The sequence below is a fragment of the Aphelocoma coerulescens genome, chromosome 5 (assembly GCF_041296385.1).
Source record: "Aphelocoma coerulescens isolate FSJ_1873_10779 chromosome 5, UR_Acoe_1.0, whole genome shotgun sequence".
Classification (NCBI taxonomy): Eukaryota; Metazoa; Chordata; class Aves; order Passeriformes; family Corvidae; genus Aphelocoma; species Aphelocoma coerulescens.
In genome coordinates, this window is record NC_091019.1 from 51845058 (window position 1) to 51863783 (window position 18726).

The 18726-nt window shown below is 38.4% G+C and overlaps 1 protein-coding gene across 2 annotated transcripts in view; it reads left to right on the forward strand.

Annotated features, from left to right (window-relative positions):
* Positions 1-18726, forward strand: part of SLC24A4 (solute carrier family 24 member 4) — a 90041-nt gene that overhangs the window by 61944 nt on the left and 9371 nt on the right. For both annotated transcript variants that reach the window (XM_069018119.1, XM_069018117.1), the window contains exons 11-14: positions 4509-4678; positions 6597-6741; positions 16527-16693; positions 18089-18203. In XM_069018119.1, the coding sequence (XP_068874220.1) occupies positions 4509-4678; positions 6597-6741; positions 16527-16693; positions 18089-18203 (597 nt within the window). The remainder of the gene's footprint in view (positions 1-4508; positions 4679-6596; positions 6742-16526; positions 16694-18088; positions 18204-18726) is intronic.

Sequence of the window (18726 nt, forward strand, 5' to 3'; positions counted from 1 at the left end):
ATGCATATCAAAACAGTGTTACTATTCAGTCGTAAGCAGGGTTAACTTGATAATTCACCAGTCATGCTGCCACATTAAAAAAAAAAAAGATTTTTTTTTTAATATTCTGAAAACAAGCTGCTTTGCACATTGGCAATTTTTCTCCCTTTTTATCTCCTGTTCAGTGATGAGCTACAACATTGTGAAATAAATAATTTTTTTTTTTACCAGGAAGAAGGCAATTTTCACTTCAAAAATTAGTTTGGAATGAGAAGCTTAGATGTGGATGTTGAAGGAAGACATGGGTAGATCAGTGGGCAAGAGGGATTACATGCTGAGTTCAGATTCTCAGAAGACTGGTTTTCACATGCCTAAACTGGCACATACATAAAATTGAAAAATGTGGGTTCTTTGCTGTTTGTGTCTTTGTCATAAAGAAAAGAAGATGATATCCAGCTTCTGTACTGAAAGTAAACAAAAATACCTGGGCATTTTTGGCTTTTTTTCTAAGCCTGTTTTTATCTTTGTCTTATCCCTCTTCTCTTCCATTCTCTCTTTTCTCTGTAGAGCAAAATCATTCCTACTTTAAAAGCACAAACCCTATAATTTAGTGAGCACTTGGGCTGCTCTTAACAAGTGAGGTCTCCTCACTTTGTTCTTTGCAAACATCTCCCATTATAGGAGGCTGAGCTCATCAGCAGTGTCAGTAGCATTGGAAAGATCCTCATGTAATACCAAATAATGGCAAGCAGGAATTTAGGGCAGACTCAGAGAATCACACTCTGCTTTTAGTATTTAGGCTGAGATTTCTTCAGGGTAGATATGGGTACCTACAGGTTTATTCAATGACAGCACACTGCAACTCTGGTCCTATATAAGGTGTTTAGGCAATACTCATTTAAAATTATTTCTCCTAGGACATTGTAGCATAATTAAATGAAGGTGACTTTGAAATACTTTCATCTCATTTTGTAATGAACTTTTGTGAGCATTGAGTATGATATAGTGAGGTCTGTCACTTTGATGTGGATGTGTGTCCATGCAAGGTTCCATAGATGCCTCCTGTATTCAGGTGGAGACATGGGAAATGGTTAATCCAGTAAAGACCACAGATAATAGTGGGTTTTACTTTTGAGGCATTCGTTGGTTTCTGATGCCATCTCCCAGCAGGCTCTGCTCTCTAGCTCTTGTGCTAAGGGGATGATAGCACAGAGTGCTTGCCTGTCCACCTATTTCCTTTTCCAGGAAATATGTAGATTACTGAATGCTTGTGAAGAACATGCAGAAAAGAAGCAAGAAGGCTTCACTAGCAACTGTCCACAGCAGATTTCTTTTCTGATTTTCCCTCAAAGATGCACTGACATTGCAGTTTCAGTCAGATTCCCTTTGCCTTCTCCAGCACCCATTACACAAATACATGCTGCATTGGAGGAACAATTGTTCAAAGAGTGTAGGCACTGTAATAGGCTAACATGCCTGGGATGAGAAAGTACAGGAAGAAGAGATTAAGGATTTGGAGTGAGCAGTGGGAGTGGAGGATGGCAGCATTAGCGTAGCTGCTTTATGTGTCAAGATGCTGTCCTAGAAAACTGTCACATGCCTGTCTCTTGCTTCTTCCCTCCTGTTCTCTCAAAGTATGCCATGACCCATCAGTGACTCCCTCCTAGTTGACACATGCTGGCTTCACAAGCTGAGCTGCCTTTTCCCCAGCAGCAGCTTTCAGAAAGGAGCACTGCTAATAGCAAGGAGAGAACTAGGGCTGGCCTCTTAACAGCTTTCAGGATCCACCAAAAAACCTCCTTTGGCTTCAAGAAGGTGTAGGTTTGACCTTAATGTGATTTTCCACTGGAGGAAAACCTGATTACTCCCCATAAATGAACAGTTGGTTTGGGTGAGGAACTTTGTTTCTAGAAAGGATAGTCTGTTGCTCAGGGTGCAGGTAAAAGGTGGGTTCACACACTGTAAAGCTCTTTTATGCTTGTAAGTTTCATTAGTTTCAAGAGGTTCCTGTGGTACAATATAAAACCTTTCATCACTCAAGTTTCAGAAAGACAAAGGAGAGCTTTTCACCATTAAAAAAAATTCCATTTCAAGGGTGTGTTCTGCACACACAGGTAAAGGCAAAATAGATGTACTTTGTGAATACTGCTCCAATTTTCAAAGTACAAACATGTATTGCCTTTGACTTTTATTATGTTGACCCAAATTTCCACCAGGTGGCATGGTTTGACCCTTTCCTGGAACCAGACATTTGGACAAAAGTGGGTTTCTGAGGGCCTGATCAGAGCTGAAGTCATCAAGAAGCTTTCTGTTGATTTTGACAGGGCTGTTGGTGATGAGCCTTTGATGGTGAGCAGTAAGTTTGTTGGAAAGAAAAGCTATTCCCAGTAGATTTTTTTTAAGGATTATCACAAAGGAGAAGTGCAAAAGGCTTTTCTCCATTTCACATTTCTTAAAACAATTTTTAGGTGGAGTTCATGCTATATGGATCTAAGGTATGTATATTTACAGGCACAGGGAGTCAGACTGAAAATAATGAAAATAATAAGAGCAATGTGCCGCAGTAAGTCAAAATAGCAGCAGTTACTTATATGTGTATTTAGCATGAGGTATTCTACATCAGTGCTGAGTTTTTAATCATGGTACTTTTATCAAAGCTGAATGTTTGTTCACTGTCTTCACAGGGCTCTAAGCAACAGTTTCAGAGTAACTTCATTGCTTCCATGTTTTTCATGACACTGTAAGATGAAGCATTTTGGTTAATTTACTGGAGAAACTCACTTGGGAGCAGTTAACCTGATGAGACTGTTAATATCTGGCCTTTTTGCCTTACCAACATTGCTGTCAATTACTTCTTTAATTAAAGTAAATGTTAGTTGATGTGGTTGAGCCCTATTCTGTGAGGACTGATTCCTAGGAAACTTGTCTGGCTGTATATTCCTTCACAGAAAAGCTGCTATGCTTTAAGAGTCATTGGAGTGGATGTGCTCCTTATTCGCATCATCAGCCCCAGTACTCAGCAAAGTTAATTTGATTTAGATGTCGGGATGGGGAAGGATAATTGCTCCTTTACATTTAGCAAATGTAAAATTACTACTAGTTATATTCTGTATTAGAGATGTTAAGCTGCAAGCAAGACTGCAGTGGTTTCTTCGAGTAGGGCACATGTCTTTGTGAAACCAGAGATCTTATGTTTATGACACTTCAGGTGACCGCACTCACTGAACCCACTTTAGTGCAACAAGGCAAGACCCTCAGATGCTGAAGGGTAAAAGTTACAGATGTTTATTGGTAATAATCGATTTTTCTTGGTGAATCATTATGGAGGATGTATTTCTTGAACTGCAAATATGCTAGAAGATGCTTGAGACAGCAAAGCTTTTATTGCGTGATGTGACTTAGATGCATGCATGGATCCAGTCTTCCTCCTGAAAAACAAAAATATTTCAGCACTGTAACAATGCAAAAGAGTAACAATATAGGCTTCTGTGTGTTTAGAACAGGTCCATTTTAATTCCATTGTTTGAGTTGAATGTTTTCTTAGATTTCCTTTGCTTCCTGACTGGAACCATGCACTAATTATCTTTCACTTCCACCTCCTAAATTCTCCTCCTCTTCTTAATGTAAGTAACAATGCAAAAGGGGAGGGAAAGGGGGAGGCCAAGCTAAGCAAAGCAGAAAACAAGCAGCAAAGAATTTTTTTTCCTGTACGTATTATTATATGTAATAATTAATATTTATTATAGTCATGTGTGTATTTCTTGCCCTGCTTTCTAACACCACATGGGTATGTCTCCTGTCTGCTGAGCCTTGCTCTGCTTGCTGTGTGTAGTCTGTAGCATTTGTGAGAATATTGGTTTGGTGGTGAGCTCCTAAAGTCCTTGCCTGTACTTGTGTTGATTCCCAATAAAATTTTGTATCTATGTGTAGAAACTTTGTTAAATTTGTAATCTTAACCATGGTAGGGGTTCCTTTATATTAACAAAGGCTAGCAAAGATATGTTCCTGACAATTGTTGTTTTTCATCATTTCAAATCTTCATGTGAGAGGTACTGGTAATATTCTTTGAAGGTAAAGTGAAGATTTCCAGAAGGAGTGAGCACATTAGGGCCTTCTCGATGTGCAGCACCTTTATCCAGTGGAGTAGCTTTAGAGGTTTTAGGAGTGCTGTCTACACTGCCACAGTGCAAACACTTTTAGAGAAAGAGTACAAGACCCTAGTGGGACATAAGCAAAGACAGCTGATACTACAGCATGAGCAGCTGGGGAAAAACTGCTCCCACTAACCTGACAGTGGCTTGGTGGCTACCTTAGCAGAGTGAAATCCCTTTCCAGCATGTGATCTAAACAACGTGCCCAGCTGATGAAGAGATTCACCAGGCTGCAGAAATATTAAAGTAAAGTAACTCATAAATTCAGGCATTCAGAAGAATATTATCTCCACCTGAGCCTGAAAAGACCTGGCTCTGCATGATGGGACACACGGTAAGATCAATTACACTGCTAACTCTGTCCATTGTGATCATTAGTGAAGGGCATGCAGCAGTATGGCAAAAACAGTGTTATGATGGTGGATGAGATAATCTGCTCCAGTCCTCCCAAATACCGGTTCCCTGAAGCTGGATTACGGATCATGATTACGAATAAATTTGGACCACGCACCAGAATGCGGATGGCAAGCCGACTCATCATTAATGAGGTACGTTCATTAGGAGAACAGTAAATGACCATGAGCCAGAGGGGTCACCAAAGAGCTGTTTTCATAGTGATTCTGGAATTTAGATTCTCCCATATTTCTACGGATGGGATAGAACTATGTCTTTCTCTAGCAGCTATGTGAGAACAGATTTGAAGATTGATTCCCAACTGATGATGCTGCCTGTTTTAATGGGAGGGCACTCAAAAAGGAGGGACTATCTTATCTCACTGACAGAAGATGTTTATTTCAATGTGTGTGTGTGCATATGTGCATATTTAGATTTTATTTGCAGCAGAAGGATTGGTTTTGGTTATTACAAAAGTGGTCAGGTTTGAAAAAAGATCCTGAAGACAGCAACCAGAATTCTTAAGAACTGCTCTTATATTATGAACACCTCAGGACCACTTCAGAGAGTCGCCTACTTCTTTAGTATTCACTGTAGTCCTCAACTCAAAATAAAAATGGACCAAAATATTTTCATGAGGAGAATTTGCCCTGGACAGTTTCAGTTCTCTCTTGATACATTGTCAGGACTGTACACTGCTTGTTCCACACCAGGCAGCTGAAGTGGCAGGGCTTGGCAAGTGAGGCTGTTCAGAACTTGAGTGAAGTACTGGGGGTGAAATCTTTGGCCTACCAACCTGGGTGCTATGAAGGCAGGATTTTATAATTTGCTCCCACAATATCAAATACGAGAGACGTTTACTCTGGCAAGTAAATAGATTTCAGTACCATAACACAGTTCATGTGTTTAGCCAGCCTTATGATTGGCACACTAAAAGATAGCACCATTAATATATTTGTAACAAAAATCCAGTTTAAAATAGTGAAAGGTGTTCTGGTCAGGAGTAGAAGATCAGACAGGGCACATGGCAACAGTTGACTCTGTAATCCTTGAAGTCAATTCATTATCAGAGAAAAATTCGTAGTGGCTGTGTGGATAGAAAGCTGATACTTGCCCTTTCAACATCTGCAAAAAATGTTCTGTGAAATTGAGCATTTTGAATCTATGGTCTTATGTATTCTCAGTTATATATTCACAAGTTTTGCAAGGTATTCAGATATGATTTTTCTCTGGTTTTCACTACAGTATGTTAATACTGCTTTCAGAAATTTTTTTGCACGTTGTGCAGTTACTTTACTTTTCAAGGCATTTCAGAGCATTTTTTAGGAATTTGCGAGTTTGTCATGAAAAGAGAACACTTATCAACCTTGCATTACCTCATCTAATGAACTAAAAATATTTATTTTTTTTAATAAAAGTAAGAAACTACTGTTGCATATAACATCCCCCAGTGCATAAATGGGTATATATACTGATGTTTAAAACCTACCCCTGTAATTGTTGTATTGTGTATTGGAACTGCAGCATGTCTGCAGGGCCAATTATGAGCTTCATGTACTGGGACAAGGGCAACAGGGATTAGTCTTGCTTTTGAAATAAAAAATAGGAAGTTTAAATTCACCTCAGTGAATGGAGATGAGAAGGAGGGAGACGAGTTGTATCTGGGAACGAGAGTTCCTGGATAATGAGTCATTCATAAGCCAGCTCTAATTGTGCAGAGATGTCTTGAGTGTTACCACTTGATTTTGGTGCTATTGCTGGTTTGAGTGGGCACTGTTGAGTCAGAAGTGCTTTAGAATAACTACATTGATTAAAACATGATGTGGAAGAACAAATATTACAACATTCTCCATCATGGGTTGAAAGACTAAGACTCCTGCTGGTAATTCTGAAGTGGATGGTTAGCGTGATGAAGCCTGATGCCTGATGAAGACAGGTTTGTTTTTGACTGAAAGGAAAGTTTTGAGGAGAAACTTCATGGCTTATGTGACTGGGGCTGGACAGACAGTAAAACTCAGATTTCACAAAGTAAATACTTTCTGAACTATGGCAGTTTTTGTTTTGACACTGTAGCGTCAGCGGTTAATCCAATCTGCCAATGGCTCAAGCAAAGCCCTTCAGAACAGGAGACAGGAGAATATCGAAAATGGAAACATCCCTGTGGGGAACCAAGAGGAGGAGAATGAACAGGACAATCTAACTCCATTTTCAGTGCCAGGTAAGTCTTACTTTCTAGGTGTTTATAGTACTGAAAGAGAAGATAATTTAAATGCCAAACACTGGGTTGTAAGAAAGACAACATATGTGGGGAGAGAGGAGGAAGGGGATTGGTTTGACTGTCTGAAAGATGGATTTGCTGACGGTAAAACTGGGCTGGAGGCTGGATTACTAAAAGCAGATCTTAGGATAGTGTTTTCCAGTCATCATAGACAACCATGGTAGAAGTGCTGATTTGCCCAAGGTGAAGGGAAAGCGGGAAAGGGAAGTTTATATTGAAACACTTCAGACTGACCTGATGAGCACTGCACTACAAGTAATTTTGAAGGCAACAGTTAATAATGACCTGCTGGAAATTGCTAGGCCAGAGGCACCTTGGTGTATAAATACATAATAAATTGATTCAGTGACTGTAGGGGGGGAGGCTTCTTGCATGAAAAGGAAAAAATATTTAGGGGGAGAAAGAGTATTTAAAATTGTTAGAATAGCTGTTTGCAATAGTATTCACCTTCTGAAATCTTTTTGAAATTCTTTGGTGTGAAGGGCTATGTATAACCAACCTCTTGTGCCGGTGCCCTTAGCACATTGCAGGTTGACTCTTGTCCAAATGCTTTGGAGATTAGACAGCAGAGATTAGATCAGCCCTCACAGACATGTAGTCTGTCACATAGTTACTGTTTAACACAAGTATTGCTCAGCATGGATAAATACCACATGCAGTGAAAAAGGATTTTCCATATTGTATCTAATTTCTTAGAGATCCCATTGCTTCAGTTGCTATCATTGTAGAAGAGATGTTTGTGATTGAACAAACACTGAAGCATACTCTGTGAAGACTAGATGATACTGTATGTTTTTGTGTGTTACTGTGTTCCCACAGGAGCTTCTTGCGGTCAGCAGTTATGGATTGGAGTGAGGAAGCAAACTAATTCACAGAAGATAGGCCCATTAGATGGGCTTCTGATCATTCATGAGATAGTGAAAAAAATACTTTTGTTGTATGGTGAACTAACAGGATCCAAGTCAGCAATATGCTTGTGCATGAGCAAGTTAATGACAACAGTAGTAATAATAATAATAGTAATGATAACAACAGAAACTAATAAACAACTTCTAAAAAGGAAAAATATCTCCCCAAACCATCTAAAAATCATAGAATCCTATAATCAGTAAGGTTGGAAAAAATGTCAGAGATTATTGAGTCCAGCCATTAACCCAATGCTGCCGAGTCCATGCTAAACCATGTTACTAAGCTCCTCATCTGTGCTTCTTTTGAATGCTGCCAGAGACAGCGATTCCACTGCTTCCACGAGTACTCTGTTCCAAACCTTGACCACCCTTGCATGGGTTGGCAAGGAAGACTTTTAAACTGAGATGTTTTTAACAAGTTTTTGGATACAAGTTTTGATTAGGGTAGTGCAATCATTCATTTCTTCTTACATTCCAGATGGCTTTTTTATGAATAAAACATAGATTTCAGATTAGAGCTTCCTAAGTGTGTGACATTCACAATAGACAAACTGCTCTGAACTAAATAGGGAGTTACTAGTTATGTCACTGGTCTTCTTTAAATGCAGTTTTCCTGCATTTTTGAGAAAGTCTTTAAAGATAAAGTAAGGTTCAACAGTCCATAGTGGAACCACTGGTGATAAAATTCATACTGAAGGGAGCAAAAGTTCAACATGAACTCAAGGAGTTGTGTAATAGTGATTAAGTGATTGTATAAAATCCTCATCATTACCTTCAGGTTTTGTCACTCCTGTTGTTGGGTGATGATTATCAATTGGTTGGATTCTCATTATATTCTCATATATTCTGAGTGAGAATTCTTTCATTTTGCTTTCAAAAGCACCACTTTAATAAGTTTGGTGAAAATGTGAGGAGCCAGCATCATGCTTTGTTGTTGTTTAAGTACTGTGGCACAATCAGTTGTCTAAAAAGCTCCTGACATTTAAAACTGGCTTCAGGGAAAAGGTAGTCTACAGTTTCCCAGAATCCCCTCTGGTTTTCTTTGATATATTTTCTGTCCAGGAAAAAGGCACGTACATTTTCTAAAGATCAGAAGTTCATGTATTTTTTCAGTACTGTAAAGTGTTCTGTGAAGGATAAGCTTTCAGTTTTCAATAGGACTTTCCAATTCAACCGGTTGCAGCATCCTAAGTAAAAAATTCACTCTAGTATTTTAGGAGCTGCAACTGCAATGGCTGTGAGTTGGCCCAACCCCTTTTTTTGTGCTGTTTTGTAGTCACATTTTCTAGCCTAGTTTGGCATTTGACTTTCTTTCTTCAACTTGCATGTTATAGATACTTTTGCAAGAACAAGTTTGGGTTTTTTCCGAAACAGAAGTAAATGTAAGGGAAGTGTGAAGTTTGAGTGATTCACAGTAATTATTTGCCATCTCAAAATGCATCTTTTGCATTTGTTTCTTTTTTTTTATCCTTTGTCAACAGGAGTGCTCAGCAGTAACTGTAGGGCTTTAGCAAGCAGAAATAGAGGATGTAGTTGTCACATGAAAACAGTCTCAAACAGTTTCAGCATATATCCCCTTTGTCATGATGCCTTTTCCTGGTCTTAAAATCAAGAGTCCAACATGGTTAGAAGGGAAAAAGGGATTTTACCTTGGTATTTATTTTAAGGATCCTTAGGTGCACCACGTCCAGGTCAAATACACCTCGATGCCCACTGCAGTGCACACTCCCAAAATATCTGGTATAACATTATAGGTCTTACTAATTAGCATATCTACCAAAGATTCCCCAATGAGAGGCTCGAATCAGCCCACCTCCCCAAGGACCCTTCCCCTGGATGGTTCTGTTTTAGTTTACAGAATGTGTTCTGGAGAGGACCTTGGGGTCTGGGGCACACTATCCTCTACCTACGAAGCTTCTAAAATGTTCAGTCTCCTAGCTTAACAAACAAGTCCAAGAATGTAGGCGAAAAGCATTAAGAATACAGAAGTTGTAAAAAGGTATAAAAGGGGTTTAAAAGAAAAGGCAAAAAATCATCATGGCATCAGTCAAACATCCAGAGAGATTTACTCCTGGGTGTGGGTGTGGTTCAGGCCCATCCTGAAACAGGAGACAACATACAGTTTTTGTGGAAGCTGTGTATGAATATCATTCAAAGAACCTTTGCCTTTGGTTTCTGTGTGGGAAAAACACATTCTCTTTAAAAGAGGAATTTCTTTCTTGACCTGACCTTTAGACTATGATGATTATCTCCCAAGAGAAAGGGTCATTTGAAGCTTTACAATTTGATTACAGTTGTTTGAAAACAGATCTTAAACTTTTAAAAAAAAACCCCCACAGATCAGAACAAAATAGGATGAAACTGAGTAGGCATATATTGACAACAAAATGGTGTGTTAAAGCCCTTGCATAGCGCAATGGTCTTTTAGAGCCCAGACTCAGAAAAGCACTTCTGTGCAGCTCTTAATGGATGCTTAAACCCCTTCCATTGTCACATGTTCTGCACCCTTTAAAATACTCTGCAATCTCAGCTCCTGATCATTTCACAGGAATGAAGAACTACTTCTCTTACAGGATTGGAGCACAGATGCTTTATATAAGTCATGATGGCGTTAGCTAAAACAGGAATAATAATTCCTAGAGCTAAAATGAGATGGCAATAAAGGAGATTAGTAATCATATCCATTTTTGTTTGGATCCAAAATAAAAAGATAGCATTGTAGGACAGAACCAAAAAAAAGTAACACTATCTACTAAAAGTATTTAAAATGTTTGTACTTGGTCAAAACAAATGTTTTTCTCAATATTCTTACTCCGGCCATGATTTTATGAAGAAACCTGGGGAAGAATGAGACAGGACAAGTTATTGTTCAGCTGATTTCACCTCAAGGAACTTCCTGCTCTGGGTGTAAAATTTTGAAGTTCCTTAGTGGGTTTCTTCTTCATTAACCTAATGTCTAGTTGTCATTGAATCTTTGCAAACATTTAACACCCACAACATCCTTTGGAAAGGAGTTGCATTATTTTGTGAAGAATCTTTTACTTACTTTGAACCTGGCTCCTACTTGCTTCATTTAATGTCTTCTTTTATTGGAAACATGGTGGACGAGGCAAACCCAGTGTACCTCACTTGAACACTCAGGATACTGTAGCACTTTGTTAAACAGCAAGGTTAAAACATACAAAATAAACCAGGCCAAAATCCAGCCAAGCCTAACAAGATATGGGGAGTACCTCTGTTCAGTTACATCTTATTTTTGTTGAACGTTGTCCTGTGTAAACGTATTGTAGCTCTGAGAATAAAGCTCGTTTCTGGGTACTGGAGCAAATTCTTTTTTGTAGACCAGTTTCCACTGTACCAAAAATGTGTATTTAAGATAAAATTATTGGCATAAATCCAAATATACAAAGTGTGGTAAAGGCACAGGCTGCAAATAGAAATTTGAGTTGTTATGGATAGATTTCACGGTCTGGAATTTGGAACTTGTATTCTGGAAAATGAAACTTCCGAGAAGAGTATCAGTAGGTTGAAAAATTGTCTGTTTTGGATGAGGATGAGAAGAAAAACCTTGGTATTTTCCACAGGAAGAAAATGTTTCCAAAGGTCTGTTGCAGGAGAATTGCAATAAAAATATTTTAATATGTCAGCTGCCCACTTGGAAGGCTGACAAAGACTGAGCCTCTTTGGATGCTGTTTTACACACTACACAGCCTTTTTCCAGTGTGATAATTCAGAGTCTCTTGCCTCCACAATTTCTAAGGGAAGTTGCAGAACTGAAGTCAGTGTTAATTTTCCTAATGACAAATTGAAAGCTATTTTCTGACGATTTTTTTTTTTATTTTGCAACAGACATTTTTCTGTGGAAAATAATTGTGATGGAAAATTCACAATGGATCTAGTTTGTTATATCAGTTTCAGTTGTTTCTATATTGAGTACCATACTTGGGAGAAAAATTTGTATTTCACTCTTGTGTTTTGGATACTGCACATGACTAGAAATTAATTAAGTTTTCAGATCGTCTAATTTACTTATATTGAAGTTTTCCAATCAGTCTGAACTCTGATGAACAGCATTTTCTAACAGAAATTTGCTTGCTGTGTGGGTTATTACAGAGCTCCTAGTGTAGAGGCATGTGTGTTGCTTTTACACTTTTTCAAGTTGAGAATTGAACTGATATTGAAAATAATATTTGGGTATAAATACATCTTTGTAAATATAAAGCTTAATTAGAACCAAGGAGACAGGTGTTTTGAAAATCATTTTAATTGGAGAAAAAACAGGTTGGTTTTTTTTGGTTGGTGGGTTAGGTAAAGAGATTTAAAAAGATTAAAAAGGAATTTAAAAACTTGAAAAATTATTAAGTGAAGCAGGAAAAAACTTTGCAGCAATAATCTTTTTAGGTGAGCCTGGATGAACCTCATTTTTCCTCTAAGTTTACCATCAACAAAAAAACCCCTGGAAAAATAGCAATTGATAGTTAACTTCAGGAAGCCTTTCTCATTTCAATTAGAGAATACCTTTCCCAGTTTTCAAGTTACCTTACGTAAGAGATTTATATGAATTCATAAACATACAGTTATGAAAATCCTGTGTGCCAATTAGATTCATGCCTTTCAGGGATGTTACTCTGTTTTTAGATCAGTCAGCTAATCATTGTTTTGTGCAAGGAGATGCTTCTTTCGCTTGGGAAGGTTTAGGCATGTTCTGAAGGAACTAATGTATGGAGCTGAGATCTGTGCTTGACTGACACACTTTTAAAGGGAAAACTAAGTGGAAAAGCTATCAAATTTAGCTAACTACACCTAATGGTGTAGTTACAGACTCTACTCTTTTTCAGTTTAAACTTGAAGAAGTGTTTTCTCTGCAGCTTATTTACTGTGACATGTAATGGGCTGCCTGCACTATGTGCCTTTGGAAGTTCTGTTTCAGACTAGCTCTAGCTAGGTCCCGTGGACTAAACGCCCATTATTACTTGGAACACTTTTAATTTTGTGCCTCTGGTTCAGCTTTATACCAAGGGAGTGTTTATTGGTGTGATACAAGGCTGATCTGTGTTGCAGATTAAAATAGAGTAAATTGCAAACCCAAAAATATGAAGTGGGGTCAGTCATCACATTTACTTCAAGAGTACACTTCTGATCTAAAGGTAGACAAAAATGTAGTTTCACACTTTTATATTGAGCTCCTCTCAGCGCTCTTTGAGTGTTGCAAGTAGGACTGTGTTTTTTCTGTAAAAATGCTTTCTTTAGCGCCTTAAGGAAATACTTGTTTCTTCTCAGTGCTGTGATGTATGTTGCTGTCTTTGTTCACCAGGACACTATCTGTATGTGAAAGTAATTATTGTGAGCATAAAACATCTGACTAGCCCAGGAATGTATTAAAAATTAGAAAAGAGCTCTTTTTGGTAGGGCTGCCACTTCATTTTCAGAAACATTGTAATCAAGCTCTTTTGTAATGATACCTCTCTGAAATACTTGGCATGCTTGGCTTCCAAATATCTGTGGAAACAGAAAAAATGGATGTATGAAGTAGTGCAAACAACTTCTTGCAAAAAACCCTTAGTCTTCTTGTTTTACAGCAGAGTGATGTGAACAGAATGTAGACCAGTGTTGTTTTCTGTAATAAAGCAATATTCTTTCATTATTGTTGGGGGGGGAGGGGGTGCAAAATACTCCTTTACTCTGTTATATGGGTTGCTGCAGGAGCCTTTAGACCCAGGGCTCACAGGAGTGGGTGGTACCACTGTTAAAACTACTGTGCTGAGGTCTTGTAATGAGACAGAACAGTTGTTTATTGAATAATGGCCTTAATGGGAATGATAATTTTCTTCCTTGCAGATGTAGTAGGGAGCTACTCAACAGTTGTAAAACAGTTTGTCATGACCTATAAGCATACTTCACTTTAACATCTTTATCATTAAATCTTTTTAATTATGATCTTTGAGTGGGTGGTCAAAACCAAAACAACAGAACAGCAGAAGAAGTACTTTGAAAAGAACTAAAAAAAAAAATTATCTTCAAGCTGTGTATTGATTGTGCATTCATCTAAGCCATGTGAAATGAATAAAGTCATCAGAGGAAATAAAGTCTCACTTCATTGAGGTTGCTGCTAAATGTACTTAAAGTCTTAAAAACCTGTCAAGTTACAGCATAAGAGTAGACTTCTTCAGCACTGTGTGCCACACAAGTTCCATGACCCAGCATAGTAGGAGCTGAATAAAAAGGCCTGAGTTAAAACAAAGGCCAGATACATGTAAGGCTTTGTATAAAAGTTTATAAAAGCTAGAAAACCAAAACACAGAAGAGAAGACAATGTAGAATGTGTCAAGTAAGCTGCTTTGGCCATGGTGGTTCTGAACTGTTCCAGGCTAACTGCAAGTGGCCACTCAGCTTCTCTTGTTAACCCAGCAAACCCCAGAATTACACACAGCTATTCCCCAAAGTCTCAAGCCTAGCTGCCAATGTAATGAATGCAAATGTCACTCCTACAAACCCTCTAGCTAAGCAGTTTCAACTCAAGACGTTGTGTGGGTAAAGCATCACCACTAGAGCCAGGAATTTTAATCTGACACACATCCATTTAAACTCAGCAAAGATAATGGAAAGGCAAGTCCTCCTCTACCAGTACTTAGGTTTTCCTAGAAATGAACAAGCATAGCTATGCTGGTGGTAAGGGACTATGCATTCTCAGTTAAGCATTTGTTTAAGTAATTCAGGGTACTAGATAGGATCCCAGACAAGATGCATATTCCCCAGCAGAGGCTGAGTGCATTTATTTATTCTCTCTTTGTTCTTAAGGCAAGTCTGTTCCTTTTATTTATGTTACTGAAAAGAGAAATGGCACTGCCTATGTGTAGCAGCACCAAAGTCAGTCAGATTACACCAACACAGATCAGAACTGGATCCATAATTTTTTCAGTCAATCATCCACTGACCCTGCATTTGGAGTTATGTGCTGAGGATATTACTGGCCTAGACCATGCTGACTTGTTGGACTATGAACCAAGCTTAGCCACTTGAGTAGACAAAGAGTAAAAATTAACTATCTAGGAATCTTTAAATAATCCAAACTGAAACAAATTAAGCAGGAGCAGGTATAAATTACCATAGGATATTTCGTAGAATATTTACAGGCTTGTTAAGAAGTAAAGAGAGAAGTGAGCCAAGAAGTGTCATTTTCTGGACAGAACAGGTAAAAGATAAGTGTTTTTAAAAACATCTGTGCAGCACTATGTGTAACCAGAGGGGAAAAGGGTCTTTCCTGTGAAATCTGTAATAGACCCTCAGTGACATGTAAGATTCTAGCATTAGAAATGACCCTGGGAGACTTCATTTGTAGTAGTATTAGTAGTAGTAGCATTAGAAGTTCCACAGCTACAAGCTATAAATGGGAATAAAGAGCAAAGCTTAGTCTAAGATTTCATGGTGAGTTTATGACATCTCAGAATTCACAAGGAAATCTCAAGTTAGGAAGCTGTTTCATAACTCAAGCAAGAAAATTTAGTTCTAGAATATATACAAAAGTAAATGAATAAAGACTTGCATTTGGACTAATCAAATTAAATTAGACTAGTAAGTAGCCTCATAAATGATAAAAGTATTAGTGATTTTTAAATGTTTAATATGAAATTTCATTGCATCCTGGTGCACATTGGTCCAGTTCAATTCAATTAAAAGCACTAACAAAAATTCCTGTTAAACAAATCTTAAATCCCAAAGTCTTTGCTGAAAGAAAATTACTGGTGAAATTGATAGGAGCTGGATATTAACTGTTCTTTCTAATGTAGCTCAGTAACTTCACTGGAGGATGTGCCAGATAATTTTCTTCAGTGTGATCAATGACAGCATATTTTAGTAGATCTCAAGCATAGCATTGAGTTAATGATGGAAACCCCTACTTAATTCTAGCATAATTCTAACACAATGTAAGGAAAGCCCCAGCCGAAGGGGCCATGATGTTGGCTGTGATACTTTCACTTAGCCTGATAGACAAATTTGTTATCCTACTTGAAGGATATGGCATGAACTGTATTAATAGCACCCCATTTATGTATGGCCCAGTTATAAATAATTCTGTTTTATATCTTGAGATTACATTTGCAATGCTGTAAATTTAAAAAAAATGACAAGGTGTGTACCTGTCTTCAGTGATGGCAGTTCTCACATATTTTTCACCAGCTGATTTTGGAGAACTGTACAAGGGAAGTCACTACATTGTTTCCTTTTCCAGAAGTTTTCTTTTACCATCTCAAGGTGGTGCTGTATGCAGGTGGAGAGACTTACCAAATCTAGATCTTCTAAGGAAACTTCTGCCCAAGTTAGAACAATGAGGCATGTGAAAAACAATTGCCATGTTCATAGGTTGGGTCTTGTGCTTCTGTTTTCTGCTGCACAGAATGTACAAGTTATTTTCACCACTTGGATTTCGATATTCCTATTCAGGTGGGGGGGGGGCGTTGGTTGTTCGGTTTTGTTGTTGGAGTTTTTTTAAAATACTGGATCAGTAGTGATACATTTGAAAGAGCAACGAACCTGATTTAATTTTGGTTTTAAAATCAGCTGTGATTTTAAATCATTGTAATTCTTCCCTGGGTTTTCATAGACCTTGGCAGGCTTAAGTATAAGAAGATTCTGGATGTGCATGCTGAACTGGGCTGAAAGTGACAAGGCCAGTATAGTCAAAAGGTACACTGGAAAATGAGCTGACATGCACAGTTGTAAGCATCCTTCTGGGATCATCTGCTCTGCTCAAACTGGTGTAACTGAGCCTGGGATAGTGATGGGAAAACTAAACTGTTTCTTTCCTTTGTCCTGCAGATGGAAAAATGAACAAAATTAAATGGCTTTTGACATGGCCATTGATATTTGTGCTCTTTACCACAATTCCAAACTGCAGCAAACCACGCTGGGAGAAGTGCTTTATGCTGACATTCATCTTGTCCACTCTCTGGATTGCCTTGTTCTCCTACTTCATGGTGTGGATGGTAAGTGTATGTACCAGGACTTGGTACTGAGTGAAATGTGCATCTCAAGGTATGTAAAAATCTTCTGTGCATTTGTTAAAGAAAGGCATGTAATTGTAGGGCAGTCTCTTCAGCTCGTACTGTAATTATAATTTTAGCTTTCTGCTGCCTTTTTTCTGCAGGAATAATTGGGCCTTTACTGTATAGGGCCTGATACAGTACAGGAAGGTACTGGAGAACATCTCTACTTTCCTCAAATGCCTGTCAAGCACCACTTTATGTTTCCTCTCATGAAGGATTGTGTTTTCTGTATACATCTTGCAACTTTCTGTATAATTCTCGCATTGTAAAACAATTCTCTAACATAGACTGTGTATAAGAAATTCGCATTCCAGCCAAAGCCACACATTTATATCATATTATATGTCATATTCTGTACCTTGGTTCCATATGTAGGTATCCCCTTCACAAATGAGAGAGGTGCTCATTAAGGCTGCAACACATACTGCTTTAAGAGGCAGCTGGACTGTAGTACCTTGTTACCAGTCTCAGCAGGAGAATCATACCCCCTCCTATTTCTAGGTCTCTGCTTGCCCCTGAAGATGAGGTTTGTCAGTGAGTTCCTAAAATACAGCTTTACTTTAGTGAAGGGTCCAATTTTCCTCATCTGATAGACTGTCAAACTATTTCAAGAAAACAACACATAGCCTAGAAGACTTCCATCTTTAGCAGTCTCAGCAGGGAGGCAGCTATCTGTCCCTGGTTCAGTCTCCTCTCTCTCACAAGCCTATTTCCTTTTAAGCTGCCTTTTCTTGATGTTTTTTCAGCCCTCTTTGGATGTTCCAGCTAAATACGGTTCCCTGTCCTTTCTAAGAGCTCTACTGCAATCTTCAGTGATTCCCTAAGCTGTTTTAAAGCTGCATCTGGAATATCAGACGTGCTTGCTCAGGATTATATTAGAAGTCATGCAAGAAACTAGTTCCTTTTTCATGTGTTAGGTTACAATAAGTTCTTTCTATCTCTGCCACTATATTACAATATAATACTGGTTGCAGCTCTTCTGAGAATAGAACTAGTGAGAATCCTGCCATTCGTGGAACCCAAAAATACCCCAAGCCCACACACTGGATTATGTCTCCTTAAAATATCAGTATGTCATGTTAGAACAACAGGAAATTGAGTTTTATTTGTTCATAGAATGTTGAATAATAAGGCCCAAAGTCCTTTTCCTTTGCACAGCATTGGTTTTAGGCTGGTTTTTCCACAAGTACTTGATTTGCAGAAATGGATGAGTATTCTGAGTCTGTTCCTGTTAGGGTCCACACCAGAAACCAAAGTTAAGAATATGCTGCAGCTGTATTGGAATGAGGAGACTTTCTAAATAGGATAAGTTAATCTACCTTCCTCCTTGTTCAGGTGACTGTGATTGGATACACCCTTGGGATACCAGATGTGATCATGGGCATTACTTTCCTGGCTGCAGGAACAAGCGTCCCAGACTGCATGGCCAGCTTAATAGTAGCAAGACAAGGTACTGTGTCTGCTGAAGCATATCTGCAGTCTTACAGTGTGCTCTGTGATTTGCTTCCTCCATACACACAAATTGTCAATGCAATTTTATCATTTTATTTTAATTTTTACTGTTTCAGCACCTCATTAAAAGCCAAAACACTTTGCTAATATTGTGAACCAAAAAATTACCTTTTGCTTATTGGGACTGGGCATTCTAGCATTCTAGAAGGTAAATCAACACTCAGATATCCCATGCGTGGTATGTATCAGTCAGGGTAAAAAGACAAAAGTTGTAGACAAAACTAGAATATCAGCTATTAAAAACGACATTGAAGAATATATACTGACCAGCACTTCTCCATGTAAAGCTTGTACTGATTTCTAGAAGACCTCTCAAACCCAAGGAAGTGAAATGTTTTAAGAGAATCTGGTAGAAGTGATGTTGCTCTAGGCAGAGTTCTCATCCAAATGCAGACCTCTTTCCCATTGGAACATATGAATAACTGCACTGCACAGAGTTTTGGGTTACTGACAGCTACATC